Source organism: Carcharodon carcharias, chromosome 20, assembly GCF_017639515.1.
Source record: "Carcharodon carcharias isolate sCarCar2 chromosome 20, sCarCar2.pri, whole genome shotgun sequence".
In the NCBI taxonomy this organism is placed as follows: domain Eukaryota; kingdom Metazoa; phylum Chordata; class Chondrichthyes; order Lamniformes; family Lamnidae; genus Carcharodon; species Carcharodon carcharias.
The window spans coordinates 33,135,644-33,152,649 of record NC_054486.1 but is presented as its reverse complement, the minus strand read 5'-3'; the positions used below and the strand labels follow the sequence as shown (position 1 = coordinate 33,152,649).

General features: G+C 45.8%; 1 protein-coding gene across 3 annotated transcripts in view; it reads left to right on the top strand.

The window, feature by feature from the left end:
• Positions 1-17,006, top strand: part of LOC121292725 (serine/threonine-protein kinase PAK 4-like) — a 66,357-nt gene that overhangs the window by 37,711 nt on the left and 11,640 nt on the right. For all 3 annotated transcript variants that reach the window (XM_041215051.1, XM_041215050.1, XM_041215052.1), the window contains 3 exons: positions 384-510; positions 7,871-7,996; positions 9,066-9,200. In XM_041215051.1, the coding sequence (XP_041070985.1) occupies positions 384-510; positions 7,871-7,996; positions 9,066-9,200 (388 nt within the window). The remainder of the gene's footprint in view (positions 1-383; positions 511-7,870; positions 7,997-9,065; positions 9,201-17,006) is intronic.

Genomic DNA, 17,006 nt, shown 5'->3' with positions numbered 1-17,006 from the left:
AGCACGTAAGATTAGAAGTATTGCTCACGTGGAGGGCAAGGATCCAATTGTTGAGTTGGGTCAAATTTCAATGCAATTCAACTAAATGTATCTGTGATCCAGTCACACTCAGTCATTTATAGGAGTCACTCTGACCCCGGTCACTCTCCTTGACAGATGTCACTCTGACTCAGTCACACTTTGTCCCCTGAAAAGTCACCCCAATCCAACCACACTCTGTGCTCAATAGATATCACTCCAACATAATCACACTCTGTTCTCTATAGGCGTCACTTTGACTCTATCTCCCCACAGGTGCCACCCTGACCTAGTCACACTCTCTACATGTACAGATATCTGACAGATTGCATTCACTAATTATCCTGCATTAATTGCTTGTACAGGATGGATGAGGAGCAGATCGCTACTGTTTGCCTGTCAATATTGAAGGCTCTGACTTACCTCCACTCCCAGGGTGTGATCCACAGAGACATCAAGAGTGACTCCATTCTGCTCACACTCGACGGACGGGTAAGAGACATCACTAGTTAAAGTTGAAATAATATCCCTCAAAATTGCAGTGATTATAAGTTTTAGCTCCTGGTGTGGTACTGAGATGGACACAGGGCAGGAAACTGGTTAGACATCTTCCCTGGCCTCTCTGGTCTCAGCAGATGGAGGATGATTGTGGGGGTGCTGGGTTACACTCCTTGTCTCTGGGCTAAGGTAGGCAAACATTGCTCGCTGTCCAGTGAACCCCATTGGCAACCTCTGGTTTAGTGATTGTGTTAAAAACACAAACCAAGGCTGGGGGTGCTTGGAGGGGACTAGCTGCTGGCACTTGAGGGAAATTTTAACACCTCAAAAAAGAACATGCGCATTTGGGTCAGGCGGGAAGCAAAAGTGTAAAAATTTTCAAATCCGTCCTGAGCCCGCCCACTCAAGTTTTAATGGAGGTGGTTTGGGGTGCGGGCAGCCAATCCACTTGCAGGAGCTGGGTTGCTAATCTAAATTTTTAATGAGGGTGCCTGCGTCTGATTTTTTTTTCTTCTCCATTTTAGGTTTAACTCTGGCTGTTTTTCTCAGGCATTGAAAAACCTGGCAGTTAAAGGGAAACATGGAATGCTAAATCGAGCAATGTTGGAAAGGCAATAATCTGCTAGTGAGCCTAAAGGGACATTAGTGTTTCCCCCTGGCCCACCAAGCTAACCTATTGTGCCCACCTCACCCCCAATACCCGCCTGCGATTGGACAAACCCCACCCACAATCTGAACTCCCACCTAACCTATCACCTCCCAGTCCTATGAAACCGTTACGATTTCTCCCATTCCTGACTCTTCTGACCCCTTCCAACCTCTTCCCATCTCCCCCTCTCCCGACCCTTCTGACTTCCTGCTTCCTGGTCTAGACTTTGATCTCTCTCCACTGGTCCAACCTTTCTGATCCCTCTCACCCTCATGTCTGCTCCCTGGCTGCAGCCTGTTGCTGAAAGCTGTCAGTGTGTTAAATTCAGCAGCACCCTTGGGACCTGAGCATCAAACTGCCCTCTTATCTCCCACCCTACCTCCACCCACACCTCCCTGCTTGTTATCGAGTGTCTCTGTGTCTGGGCTCACCTGTAATTGGGGCCTGGGGCAGGCTGCTCACTGCCCGTTACTTCTATACCAGTGTGAGGCAAAGGCTCAGCAATCGGCTGAGGCCTGGGTCATTGAGGAGGTTGAATCTGATACCAAGTCCCCACTGGTTGCTGTGCCTCCATGAGTGTGCTGGGATGGCAATTTTGCCCAATCCTGGGTGCAGCTCTGACCTCAGGCTTCCCAGGAGCTGGGGCCAATTAAATGTGCCTTTAGAGTATAGATGGGGTAACTGTTAGTGGGGTAGAGGGTTTCACATTGTGTTGCTGCTGCAGTTTTTTTAATATTCATTCTGGGTTCTGGGCATCGCTGGCTGGGCCAGCATTTATTGCCCAATCCCTATTTGCCCTTGAGAAGATGGTGGCGAGCTGCCACCTTGAATCGCTGCAGTCCATGTGGTGTAGGCATACCACAGAGCTGTAAGGGAGGAAGTCCCAGTATTTAGACCCAGCGACAGTGAAAGAACGGCAATACATTTCCAAGTCAGGATGGCAAGTGGTTTGGAGGGGAACTTCCAGGTGGTGGCATTCCCATCTATCTGCTACCCTTGTCCTTCTAGATTGTAGTGGTCATGGGTTTGGAAGGTGCTGTCCGGAGAGGCTTGGTGAATTCCTGCAGTGCATCTTGTTGATGATACACACTGCTGCTACTGTGCATCAGTGGTAGAGAGAGTGAATGTTTGTGGATGTGGTGCCAATCAAGCAGGTTGCTTTGTCCTGGACCGTGTCAACCTTCTTGAGTGTTGTTGAAGCTGCACTCATCCAGGAAAGTGGAGAGTATTCCATCACACTCCTGACTTGTGCCTTGTAGATGGTGGACAGGTGCTGGGGGAGTGAGGAGGTGAGTTACTCGTCACACGATTCCAAGCCTCTGACCTGCTTTTGTAGCCACAGTATTTATATGGCTGGTCCCGTTCAGTTTCTGGTCAATGGTAATTCTCAGGATGTTGATAGTGGGGGAATTCAGCGATGGTAATGCCATTGAATGTCAAGGAGCGATGGTTAGATTCTCTATTGATGGAGATGGGCATTGCCTGGCACTTGTGTGACGTAAATGTTATTTGCCACTTGTCAGCCCAAGCCTGGATATTGTCTAGGTCTTGTTGCATTTGGACATGGACTGCTTCAGTACCTGAGGAGAATGGTGCTGAACATTGTGCAATCATCAGCAAACATCCCCAATTCTGACCTTAAGATGGAAGGAAGGTCATTGATGAAGCAGCTGAAGATGTTTGGGCCTAGGACACTACCCTGAGGAACTCCTGCAGTGATGACCTGGAACTGGGATGACTGGCCTCTAACAACCACAACCATCTTCCTTTGTGCTAAGTATGACTCCAATCAGTGGACAGTTTTCCCCCTGATTTCCATCGACTCTAGTTTTGCTCGGGCTCCTTGATGCCACACTCGGTCAAATACTGCCTTGATGTCAAGGGCAGTCAGTCTCACCTCACCTCGGGGGTTCAACTCTTTTGTCCTTGTTTGAACCAAGGTTGTAATGAGGTCATGAGCTCAGTGGCCCTGGTGGAACCCAAACTGAACGTCAGTGAGCAGCTTATTGCTAAGCAAGCGCTGCTTGATAGCACTGTTGATGACCTCTTCCATCACTTTACTGATGATGGAGAGTAGATTGATGGGGTGGTAGTTGGCTGTGTTGGATTTATCCTGCTTTTTGTGTACAGGATGTACCTGGGCAATTTTCCACATTGCCAGGTAGATGCTGGTGTTGTAGCTGTACTGGAACAGCTTGGCTAGGGGCGAGGCCAGTTCTGGAGCATAAGTCTTCAGTACCATTGCCGGAATGTTGTCAGGTTCCATAGCCCTTGCAGTATCCAGTGCCTTCAGCCGTTTCTTGATATCACATGAAGTGAATCAAACTGGCTGAACACTGGCATCGCTGATGCTAGGGACCTCTGGTGGAGGTTGAGATAGATCATCCACTCGCCTGACATCATCACACACTATTTTACGCTGGGTCAGGTTGGGCACGCGCCTGCCCGACAGGTGGTATATTCTGGCCATTATCCTTGAACCCATCGGGAATTAGTAGTGGCTCAGGGATTCTCTCAAGCTTGCAACGGTCTCCCATGGCTCTGGAAGGTAGCTCAGCCTCCCAGAGGGGGGTCCCTCTTTCAATGGCATGCAGTGCCTGATAGAGAAACCCAGCATGGGGGGGGATGCCTGCTGACAGCCACCCCTGCCCTGACATCCAAGCCCCTCCCCACCACCCACCAGCGACCTCCTCCCTGTGACTCCCAACCTTGTCTCACTTGTCTCCAGGGATCCAACAATGATGTCTCGTGAAGGCCTCACAGCATTACCAGCAGTAACCATTGCTCCCAGTGGGGCTGCTGGCAATGGGGAGCTATTGGCCTCTGATTGGCTAGCAGCTCTTGGCAGGATATCCACCCCACTGGGGCTCAATTCTGTGGGAGGCCTGATGTTGCCCACTAAATTGCCTGATTGCATTTAAATAGTGATGGAAGCCCCTTGGAGAGGTGACATAGGTTTCCCATTATTCTCCCATCACATCACCTACATTAAATTCCACCCACTATCTCTTATATTCTCTCACTCTGTTTCCCTCTCTCATAGGCCTGAATTTTTGCCACAACAGAGAGGTCTTCTGTCGTTGCAAAGATAAAGGAAGAGGCCAAATTACAGAGGTCCCGTCCCCAAACACTACCATTTTTGCGGGGCCGGGAATAGGCCCAGGTCAGGATTTCTGTGTGCTCATTTCACAGAGGCAACTGCCGATATAAAACAGCAGCTGCCTCCAGTCATGTCTGAATTTTGTTAGCCAGGGGTGGGAAATGTGACATATGCAGATTAGACTTGGTAGGTGCAAGTCTAAACTTTGTGGATTCCTTGGAGAAGTGGGCCACCCTTTAGGAGAGATGGGGTACCCCTCTGGATATGATCCTGAGACACCTTTGGGAAAGGTAAGGTACCCTTTGGGATTGTTAAAATTGGACTTGAATGTGCATTAAAAAGGGCATAAACTTATCGGAACTGTCAAAAGCAACTGTCAAGATGCATGGCCAAAAGTGTCAAAAGCATCTGTGAAGCTATTAAGGCATTTAAAACTCCTGCCCTTAACACAGTTTTTTTTCAAAGATTTACAGAGCCACAAAAAAATCAGTGCTTGCTATTTCACCCTGTTTGTTGACATAAGCCTGAAAGCATAGTTACTAGGTTTGTGCTGCATGACTGATTTCACAACCTTCCTTTGTCACAATGATTACCTTCCATTTCACAGCTCCAAAGGGTTATAGACTCTTTGAAGTGGGACTATGAATTCTAATGCTTGTTTTTATGAGCGAGTATGTTCTTATAAGGGATTATATAGTTGAAGGAATGTAAATGTAGCAATTTGGTTTTTATGAATGAGTTTTTTTTAATAAAGTCTGCAATAGAAACTTAGAACTTTATTTTATTTATCTCATCATGGCTCCTGAAGACTGCCCATGGTGGATACTGGTTGGGTTGGGATAGTAGGTATAGGGGCAAAGGGTGGTGGGTGGGGACCATGGCACAATGCCATACAGTCACAAGAGAGTGGTCCTCGCAGTCCTCAGTATTCACTCTGAACCCCATGAAGTCTCATGACAGCAGGTCAAATATCGGCAAGGAAACTTCCTGTTGATTATCACCTACTACCAGTACTCATCATGTTGAACTTGGAAGAAGCACTGAGAGGCAAGGACACAATATATTCTGGGTAGAGAACCTCAATGCCCATCACCAACAGTGGCTCAGTAGCACCACTACTGGCTGAGATGGTGAGTACTGAAGGACATAACTGCTAGACTGGGTCTGCGCAGGTGGTAAGAGAACCATTAGTATTGGCATCTGCCAGCCTTCGGAGACACTGGACTGCGACCAGGGTGTATGTCACTTCTGTATTGAGCATTGTCTCTTGTCTATTGTCTATTGTCTATAGAAGCTGTTTTGTGAGTGGCTGATACTCCTCGGCCTTCTCCTGAGGTCCCCAGCATCACAAATGCCAGTCTTCAGCCAAATCGATTCACTCCACATGAAGAAACAGCTGAACACATGATGCAGAAAAGGCTATGGGCCCTGACAACGTCCCGGCAGTAGTACTGGAGACTTGTGCACCACAACTAGCCGCACTCTTAGCCAAACTGATGCAGTGTCCACAAAAAGTAGGGCAAATCCAACCCAGCCAATTAAACCCCATCAGTCTACTCTTGATCAAAGTGATGGAAGGTTCTTTGACAGTGCTATCAAGCAACACTTACTCAGCAAAAACCTGCTTATTGATGTTTATTTTGGGTTCCGCCATCCGGCTCATGACCACATTACAGCCTTGGTCCAAACATGGACAATAGAGCTGAATTCCAGAGGTGCTGTGAGAATGATTGCCATTGACATCAAGGCAACATTTGATGAATGTAATATCAAGGAGCCCCAGTAAAATTGAAGTCAATTGGAATCAGGGGTAAACTCTCCATTGGCTGGAGTCATTCCTAGCACAAAGAAAGATGATTGTTGTTGTTGGAGATCAATCATCTTAGCCCCAGGACAACGCTTCAAGAATTTCTCAGCGCAATTTCCTAGGCCCAACCATCTTCAACTGCTTCATCAATGATCTTCCATTATTAGGTCAGAAGTGGGGATGTTCGCTGATGATTGCAGTGTTCAGTATCCGAGGAATTGCAAATGGTGCTGAAGCAGTCTGTGTCCAAATGCAGCAGGAGCTGGACAACATTCAGGCTTGGGTCATACAAGTGCCAGGCAATGACCATCACAAAAAAGAGACAATCTAACAATCTTCCCTTGACAGTCAGCAGCATTAACATCACTGATTATCCCACCATCAATATTTTTGGGGTCACCATTGACCAGAAACTTAATTGGACCAGAATGTAAATATTGTAGCTATAGGATCAGGTTAGCGGCTGGGAATTCTATGGAGAGTAACTTATCCCTTAACTCCCCAAGGCCAGTCCACCATCTACAGTGCATAAGTCAGGCGTGTGCTGGAATACTCTTCACTTGCCTGGATTAGTGTAGCCCCAACAACACTCAAGAAGCTCGACACCATCCAGGACAAAGCACCCATTTGATTAGCACCCCATCCACCATTTTAAACATCTACACCCTCCACCACTGGCGCTTAGTATGTACCATATGTGAGATGCAGTGCCAGAACTTGGCACGACATCCTACAAACCCATAACCTCTACCACCTCAAAGTACAAGGGCAGCAGGTGCATGGGAGCATGACCAAGTTCTCCTCCAAGTCCTATCTTGACTTGGAACTATATCTCTGTTCCTTTACAGTCGCTCGGTCAAAATCCTGGAACTCCCTATAGCACTGTGGGTGTACCTTCAAGAGGGCTGTGGTTCAAGAGGGCAGTTCACCACCACCTTCTCAAGGACCCTTTGGGCAATAAATGCTAGTTTAGCCAATGGTGTCCCAGTTGCATGAAGGAACAAAAAAAAAACTGCCAGTCTCTGCCATTTTCTTACACTCTCGTAATCTCTCACATTCTCTTTCTTTCGTATACTCTAAGAATCCCTTTCTCTCTCTCTCTCAATCTCCCTCACTCTCTGTCTCTCTCAACCTCACACACACTCTGGGCAGGATATAATGGGGCACCATAGTTCCCATCCCACGCGGCTAAAAAGTGGGGTGGGTGGAGGAACTCACTCATGATGGGAGCAGTGTTGTAGTCGGGGACGGCCATCTCTTGGGAGGCAGTCACGTCTTGGAGAGCTGCCGACCATCTAAAGCAGTGCCACCAGGAGCAGTGGACATTGCTGGGACTTCAGGCAGTCCCACCATGCCAAGCAGCCCAGGTTAGTTTGGGGTCTTGCTGGCAGGTTGACAGGCCTTGGGAAGGCCGGGAGTTGAGGAGGGTGGAAAGCTGGGTTAAGGTTAAGGGGGTGGGTTAAAGGGAGCATGATCTTGGTGGCCTCTGATGGACCTGGGGGCTGTCAAAGGAGGCTACCCCCCATTTCCACCCAGCTAAAGCTGCTGGGCTTCCCAACTGGCATAAGCCTCCCCATGAGGCCGTTTAGTGATCATTAATTGGGCATGTAAAGACCTCAAAGGGTTAAGGACGGGTGAACCACTCAATGGCTCCCCCATCCCCCGTTTTATTGCAGTGGGGCTATGGAGGGCAGGAGGTGGTGGGCGCCCTTTGGATTTTACAGGTCCCTTGCTTTTAAACTAATCATATAATCCAGACCCCTCTCAAATTTATTCTCTCTCATTCTCTCTCTCTCAGATTAAGCTCTCAGACTTTGGATTTTGTGCCCAAGTGAATGAGGAGATTCCAAGGCGAAGATCTTTGGTTGGGACACCATACTGGATGGCTCCAGAAGTGATTGCCCGATTACCATATGGACCAGAGGTAAGTTCCACCATAGGCAGGCTATATCAGTGAGGATAAGTGAGGTTGGTTCCTCTAGCTCTGGGGTAGGGGATCCTGATGGAGGAACAGGCTGATAGGGAAAGTGGTGGAAAGTATTGCTGGGGACTGACATCAATAAGGGCAAAATGTCACCAGCCACAAGCCAAGTCTCAGTCGAAGCCGGGATGGCAATGCAGTTGTTCCCGATAAGTTAATGGTTACATGGGCCTTGTTCAGGAGCGAAGGGACATTCTGAAGGGCGATACAGAGAGGGGCTAATGGATGATGGCTGATCCATTAAGGATAGTGGTGGGTTGGGGGTGGGGGTGAAGTGGAATAAGAAGGAGGTTAAAGGGGTTAGACCCCAGCAGGCACGCTTGGCAGGAACCATTAGAAAGGACAACTGTTTGTAAGGAGGCAGAAACCTCAATGGGCTCTTCTTAGAATGACAGGAATGCTGAAACAGGTTCAGAGGGTGGTCGTAGGCTTAACTGAGGTGAATTCAAGCCTGAAACGTGTAAAGGAGAGTTAGAAGAAAGAGGAGTAGTGATGGGGTGAAGCAAGGGATTGAGACAAGTGACCTGAGAGGCAAGAATTGAGAGGTGGCATGACTGGGTGACAGGTGGGGAAGGGGGCAGACAAGAATTGCCCAAGAGATATAAGTAATGGGCTTTGGACTATTAAGGTAGCCAAAATGTGAATGCAGCTGGGTACAGAGGGAACTCAGGTTACATAGGCTTGACAGACATTAGACGAGACCTGTTCTGGTCATAAGCAGAGAGCTGGGATGAAATGGAATGAGATGGTCCATGTTAAAATCTGAGACCTTGTGGTGGGATGAAGTTGACTTTTAGATGGGGTAGGTCAATATGGAGTGTCCACAAACTAGTGCCCAGGTGCAGCGACAGTTGTAGAGAGGGAGTAGGGGGCTGAAGCACTGGCCCTGCATGCTGGAGGTGTTAGTGCTGGTGTGTTGGGGTGAAGCGCCCGACAGCATTGGTGCAGCAACAGTTGTTGGGCTAACATGAGATTGTAGACAGATAGTAAAAATACTCCTTTATGTTTGCAGGTGGATATTTGGTCACTGGGCATCATGGTGATGGAAATGATTGATGGAGAGCCCCCCTATTTCAATGACTCTCCTGTGGAAGCCATGAAGATGCTCCGGGACAATCCTCCTCCTAGACTGAAGCTGGAACACAAGGTCAGTGATTCAAATATCTCAAAGCCTGGGTCCCAGGATTGGCTCAGTGAAGGTGGGGCCTGACAAGAGAGTTTTACCTACATTTCAGGCCTCATGGCATTGCCTGCGTATGCTCCAGGCTCAGGTCCAATTCAACTGGCTGGACCTTTCACCAGAAAATCTTAGAACATGTCCAAGCTAGTCACACAGCTTTTCAGGTTGTAGACCTTTTTAGCTAGCTGGTGCGGTGCCTCCAAGAGCTCCTGTATCATTTTCTGCCAAAGAGAAAAACTGACCTCTTTCTGAGAGGAATTTGCTTTTTCTCCTCACAAGAATTCTGTGTTCCACTTTCTCTGTGTCTGCATCTGTGCCTTCAACCGCCAGCTCTTCCACTTGTAGATCTCCTTTGTGTCTGCAGCTGTCCTTTATGTCCGCCATTAACACATGGATTCTGGTCTTAACTTCCTTACTGTTAATACTGCTTCCAGGGCAGGAGTCACGAGGTCACATGGACCAGTATTTCTTATTATCCAAGAAAGTTGCAATTGATCCCTTTATAATTGATGCAAACCGTAAAAAGTCCTTTTCAAACATTCTTAAAATCAATTAAAGACTCCACAGCCCTTGTAAAGAAATTCTAAATGTTCCTTACTGCACTGGAACCCATGCATTTAGGGAGAGGGAGAATGGGGTGGCAATATGACCACTTCTGGCCTCAATCAAACAGGTAAACTCTCCAGGGAGGCCACAGGGAGGGTGGGTGTAATATTGCATCTGTCTCTCCAAGATACTTCTGCCAATGATGGGGCAAAGGGAGGATGAGATTCAGAAAAGGCCCATCAGAGAACTGGAGAGTTTGGAAAGGGTTGGAGGCGGGGGTAAGTTTGTAGGACTGAAGGAAGCAACAGAGATTCGGGGCTGGGCGTGGGGGTGGGGTAGTGTGGTCAAAGCCGTGAGGGGATTTATATGAAGATTTATTTGAATTATGTTATTGGAGTTATGAACAATATAGTTCATTCTGAGAGAGGGCTAGAATCAATGCTGAAGGTATATAAACCCTGATGATGATGGAGAAAAGTCAGATTGAGAGGGATGGGTTTCAAAGAGGGAGGTAGACAAGCATGCCAACTCTTATGAATTCATTGTGAGAGACACAATATCTGAACTTTGCTGATGATCTCGTAATGGAACTTACAAATCTTGGAATTTTTTTGTAAGAGGAGTCAAAATGTACAATCGGAGTACAGCTGGGGCCGAAGATTGGATCAGAACATGATGAATGTCGATCTGTGAAGATGCTGTGAACAGTGGCCAAATTGATCAGGAGAAGAGCCCTGGCACTGTCCTTCTTTATCTTCAGTTCCTTCAAAACAATAAAAATCAGCAACAAAACCTCCTCCTCTCCTCTTTGGAACCACCATATATTCCTAGCTGCACACAGAAGAAGTACACATCAGCCTCTACTAGCATTGCCACTTTCCTGTAGGACTGAGCAATGAATTGTGGAAGCAGACATCCCAGGGCTGCTTCACAATACTGTCCACAAAACATTTACTGATAAAGTGTTCCCCCTTATCCATGCGCACCCCCCTCCCACCCCACCCCAGCCCCACAGCCTGAGACCCTGCTTTTGTACCTGTACTGCTGGTTAGATGATGTTCAATACGTGTCTCAGTCATTCAGTCAACCTGAACCATTACTTTAATATTTCAGGCCGAGCTTGTAAGTGTACCAGTGGCATGACTACCAAATCTGCTTAAAATGGATAAGATTTTAATATTCTTCTAAATATTTCAGAAATCTATCAGTAGGTTTAACTTTCTAATTAGTATTATGATTTAGATGGTGGCAGGTGAGGGGGTGGTGGTGGTGCGGGAGGCAGTGATTACAAATCTATTTAAAAGGAGCATTCTTCAGAGAAATTAGGCAGAGAAATCAAGGGCAAGAATCAAAGAGGGCCTTAGTGAAAAATAGTGGGAATGGGATAAGTAGTGTTAAAAAGACAAGCCTTAAGGCTTTGTGCCTTAATGCGAGGAGCATTCACAATAAAGTGGATGAATTAATCATGCAAATAGATGTAAACAGATATAGTCAGGATTATGGAGACATGGTTGCAGGGTGACCAGGGATGGGAACTGAACATCCAGGGGTATTCAGTATTTAGGAAGGACAGACAAAAAGGAAAAGGTGGTGGAGTTGCATTGCTGGTTAAAGAGGAAATTAATGCAATAGTGAGGAAAGATATTAGCTCCGACGTTGTGGAATCTGTATGGATAGAGCTGAGAAATGCTAAGGGACAAAAAACATTAGTAGGGGTTGTTTATAGACCCCCAAACTATAGTGGTGATGTTGGGAATGGCATTATACAGGAAATTAGAAACGCATGCAATAAAGGAGCATCTGTAATTATGGGTGACTTTAATCTGCATATAGATTGGGCAAATCAAGTTAGTAACATTACCGTAGAGGAGGAATTCCTGGAGTGTATACAGGATGGTTTTCTGGACCAATACATTGAGGAACCAACTAGAGAACAGGCCATCCTAGACTGGGTATTGTGTAATGAGAAAGGAATAATTGGCAATCCAGTTGTGTAAGGCCCCTTGGGGATGAGCAACTATAATGTGATAGAATTCTTCATCAAGATGGAAAGTGACGTAGTTGATTCTGAGACTAGGGTCCTGAATCTTAATAAAGGAAACTATGATGGTACGAGGCGTGAGTTGGCTATGATGGATTGGGAAATGTTACTTAAAAGGATGACGGTGGATAGGCAATGGCAAACATTCAAAGAGCGCATGGGTGAACTGCAACAATTGTTTATTCCTGTTGGCGCAAAAGTAAAACATCAAAGGTAGCCAAACCATGGCTTACAAGGGGAATTAGAGACAATATTAGATCCAAGGAAGAGGCAAACAAATTGGCCAGAAAAAACAACAGACCTGAGGATTGGGAGCAGTTTAGAATTCAGCAAAGGAGGTCCAAGGGATTGATTAAGAAGGGGGAAATAGAGTACGAGAGTAAGCTTGCGGGGAACATAAAAAGTGACTGTAAAAGTTTCTATAGGTATGTGAAGAGAAAAAGATTGGTGAAGACAAATGTAGGTCCCTTACAGTCAGAAACAGGGGAATTTATAATGGGGAACAAAAAAATGGTTGACCAACTAAATACATACTTCGGTTCTGTCTTCACAAAGGAGGACACAAGTAACATACCAGAAATGTTGGGGAACACAGGGTTTAGTGAGAGGGAGGAACTGAAAGAAATCAATATTAGTAGGGAAATGGTGTTGGGGAAATTGATGGGATTGAAGGCCAATAGCTCCTCAGGGCCTGATAATCTATGGGGTGAATGGTGGAGCAGACTCAATGGGCCGAATGGCCTAATTTCTGCTCCTTTGTCTTATGGTCTTATGGTTTACATCCCAGAGTACTTAAGGAAGTGGCCCTAGAAATAGTGGATGCATTGGTGGTCATGTTCCGAGATTCCATAGGCTCTGGAACAGTCCCTACAGATTGGAGGGTAGTTAATGTAACTCCCCACTATTTAAAAATGGGGGTAGAGAGAAAACAAGTAATTATAGACCAGTCAGCCTGATGACGGTAGTGGAGAAAATTCCAGAGTCCATTATAAAAGATTTAATAGCTGAGCAGGTGGAAAACAGTGGCAGAATCAGTTAGCATGGATTTACGAAAGGGAAATCATGCTTGACAAATCTACTGGAATTTTCCAAGGTTGTAACTAGTAGAGTTGATGAGGGGGAGCCAGTGGATTTGGTTTATTTGGACTTTCAGAAGGCTTTCGACAAAGTCCCACATTAGAGATTAGCGTGTAAAATAAAAGCGCATGGGATTGGGGCTAGTGTATTGAGATGGATAGAAAACTGGTTGGCAGACAGGAAACAAAGAGTAGGAATAAATGGATCTTTTTCCGAATGGCAGGCAGCGACTAGTGGGGTACCTCAGGGGTTGGTGCTGGGACCCCAGCTATTCACAATATATATTAATGATTTAGATGAGGGAATGAAATGTAATATCTCCAAATTAGCAGATGACACAAAACTGGGTGGCAGGGTGAGGAGGACGAAGAGATGCTTCAGTGTGATTTGGTCAAGCTGAGTGAGTGGGCAAATGTGTGGCAGATGCAGTATAATGTGAATAAATGTGAAGTTATCCACTTTGGTAGCTAAAACAGGAAAGCAGATTATTATCTGAATGGCTATAAATTGAGAGAGGGGAATGTGCAATGAGACCTGGGTGTCCTTGTACACCAGTTACTGAAGGTAAGCATGCAGGTGCAGCAGGTGGTAAATAAGGCAAATGGTATGTTGGCCTTCATAGTCAGAGGATTCGAGTACAGGAACAGGGATGTCTTGCTGCAATTGTACAGGGCCTTGGTGAGACCGCACCTGGGATATTGTGTGCAGTTTTGATCTCCTTATGTGAGGAAGAATGTTCTTGCTATAGAGGGAGTGCAGCAAAGGTTTACCAGACTGATTCCTGGGATTGCAGAACTGATATATGAGGAGAGATTGAGTCGGTTAGGATTGTATTCGCTGTAGTTCAGAAGAATGAGGGAGGATTCTCATAGAAACCTATAAAATTCTAACAGGACTAGACAGGGTGGATGTAGGAAGGATGTTCCTGATGGTGGGGGTGTCCAGAACCAGGGGTGACAGACTGAGGATATGGGGTAGACCATTTAGGACTGAGATGAGGAGAAATTTCTTCACCCAGAGAGTAGTGAGCCTGTGGAATTCGCTACCACACAAAGTAGTTGATGCCAAAACATTGTATGTTTTCAAAAAGGAATTGGATATAGCTCTTGGGGTGAAAAGGATATGGGGAGAAAGTGGGAGCAGGTTATTGAGTTGGATGATCAGCCATGATCATAATGAATGGTGGAGCAGGCTCGAAGGGCCAAATGGCCACTCCTATTTTCTACGTACGTTTCTATGTTTTAACCAAAGAAGTTGGGAACCACTGTGCTCGTGCAGTCATTCACACACTAGATCTGCAGACCACTGGAAGTCCCTAGAAATTTTCCATTGTGTCACAAAATAATCCTTCTCTCAAGCAGGAGAAACACACGGGAAAAGAGAAGAAAGTTAAAGAGAAGCCACCCACTTCACAGAAATTAATGGAATGTAGTCATACCCAACTTTAGGTAGCTTTTAGCTACAGAACTCTCAATTAAACTAAAATATCCTCCAGAAATCTGTCTCGTTCACCAACCCCACAAGCTAAAGATATTAAACTGGTGAACATGACCCTCTGTCTGTTCAGACAGAATGTGCAACTAATAACAGGCAAGTTTTAAAAAAAAGTTTTTTGTAAACCATTTTCAGATGCGGTTATACAGTTTTTCTAAATAACTGAGTTGTTGGAGATTAAATAAACCAGTAATAAGGTTTATAAACAAACCATCAATCTATATTGGTTTATGTTTGAGAAAAAGAACTGATGATCCTTATACCAAATATATAAAAACAAAAAACTGCGGATGCTGGAAATCCAAAACAAAAACAGAATTACCTGGAAAAACTCAGCAGGTCTGGCAGCATCAGCGGAGAAGAAAAGAGTTGACGTTTCGAGTCCTCATGACCCTTCAGCTAGCTGGCCTTTTCTCCTCACATCTCTATAACCTGCATTCTCTCTGAAAACTCCTGTCAAGAGGCAAAGGGAAAAATCACCGTTAGAGACATTGAAAGGCAAGTGCTCAACCAGTGAACTAAAGACAGAAAATGCTGGAAGATCACCTTACGTCATCAACTAGAAATGAAAGGAATTTGGAAGACATCACAGAAACACAGAATCTCACAGTGCAGAAGAGGCCCTTCAGCCCATCGAGTCTGCACCGACACATGAGAAACACCTGACCTACCTACCTAATCCCATTTACCAGTCCTTGGCTCATAGCCTTGAACATTATGATGTGCCAAGTGCTCATCCAGGTACTTTTTAAAGGATGTGAGGCAACCCGCCTCTACCACCCTCCCAGGCAGCGCATTCCAGACCATCACCACCCTCTGGGTAAAAATGTTTTCCTCATATCCTCCCTAAACCTCCTGCTCCTCACCTTGAACTTATGTCCCCTTGTGACTGACCCTTCAACTAAGGGGAACAGCTGCTCCCCCCTATCCACCCTGTCCGTGCCCCTCATAATCTTGTACACCTCGATCTGGTTGCCCCTCAGTCTTCTCTGCTCCAATGAAAACAACCCAAGTCTATCCAACCTCTCTTCATAACTTAAATGTTTCATCCCAGGCAACATCCTGGTGAATCTCCTCTGCACCCCCTCCAGTGCAATCACATCCTTCCTATAATGTGGCGACCAGAACTGCACACAGTACTCCAGCTGTGGCCTCACTAAGGTTCTATACAACTCCAACATGACCTCCATATTTTTGTAATCTATGCCTCGATTGATAAAGGCAAGTGCCCCATATGCCTTTTTCACCACCCCACTAACATGCCCCTCTGCCTTCAAAGATCTATGGACACACACGCCAAGGTCCCTTTGTTCCTCAGAACTTCCTAGTGTCATGCCGTTCATTGAATACTTCCTGGTCAAATTACTCCTTCCAAAGTGTGTCACCTCACGCTTTCCAGGGTTAAATTCCATCTGCCACTTATCTGCCCATTTGACCATCCTGTCTATATCTTCCTGTAGCCCAAGACACTCAACCTCACTGTTAACCAGCTGGCCAATCTTTGTGTCATCCGCAAACTTACTAATCCTACCCTCCAAAATCAACCCATCGAATCCTGTACTCTGGAATTGGTGCTGTTGAACTGTTTTATCCCATCTTTAAAATCCATGTTTTTGTGTGTTCTATGTGTCTTGTATCTGTGTGTATAGGGATTTAAGAAGGGATAGAGTTTAGGTTATAGAGTTAGAAATTAGCAGTTCATATTTCTTTCTTTTGCAACTGGTTAATGACAGTTTGTTCAATAAACAGTTATTTACTTAGTAAGTTTACAAACCTGGCACTCGTATTCTGTTAACATAAATTAAACAGGTAGAATTGGGGCAATCTGGTAGTTTGATAAAACTTTTTCACATTTGTCGTGGCTCGGGGAACAGTGGGGCTTGGTATTTCGGCACACTATCCCCAGTGAGTCGTGACAAAGTTTGGGGGCTCGGGTCCAGGAAATTTTGGAACAAAGGACAACGACATTTGGGCATAGGTTTAGAAGTAAAAAGCTCAAAGGATACACCAGGTTTGTACTGTCAAAAATAAGATGGCACTGGAAACTGCTAAGTGGAAGAAATGTCCCTAATGATTTTACATGGGATCCCAAAAGCCAGGTTAATCGAATTGGCAAGCAAATTAAAAGTAGGTTTGCCTGACAAAGACAGGAAGGCAAAGGTAATCAAAGAGATGACACAGCATTTAAAACTGGAAGGAATACCCGAGAGACTGAGTTCTCCAAGGGGTGGTTCATTGGAATGGGCTCAAATTCAGTTGCAAATAAAAAGAATTGAACTAGAGGCAGCAGAAAAAGGGCAGGGAAAGAAAAAGAAAAGAGAAAGGGCATACCAAAGAGAATAGGCAGAAAGGGCATTCCAGAGAGAACAGGCAGAAAGGGCATTCCAGAGAGAACAGGCAGAAAGGGCATTCCAAAGAGAACAGGCAGAAAGGGCATTCCAAAGGGAACAGGCAGAAAGGGCATTCCAAAGAGAACAGGCAGAAAGGGCATTCCAAAGGGAACAGGCAGAAAGGGCATTCCAAAGAGAACAGGCAGAAAGGGCATTCCAAAGGGAACAGGCAGAAAGGGCATTCCAAAGAGAACAGGCAGAAAGGGCATTCTAAAGGGAACAGGC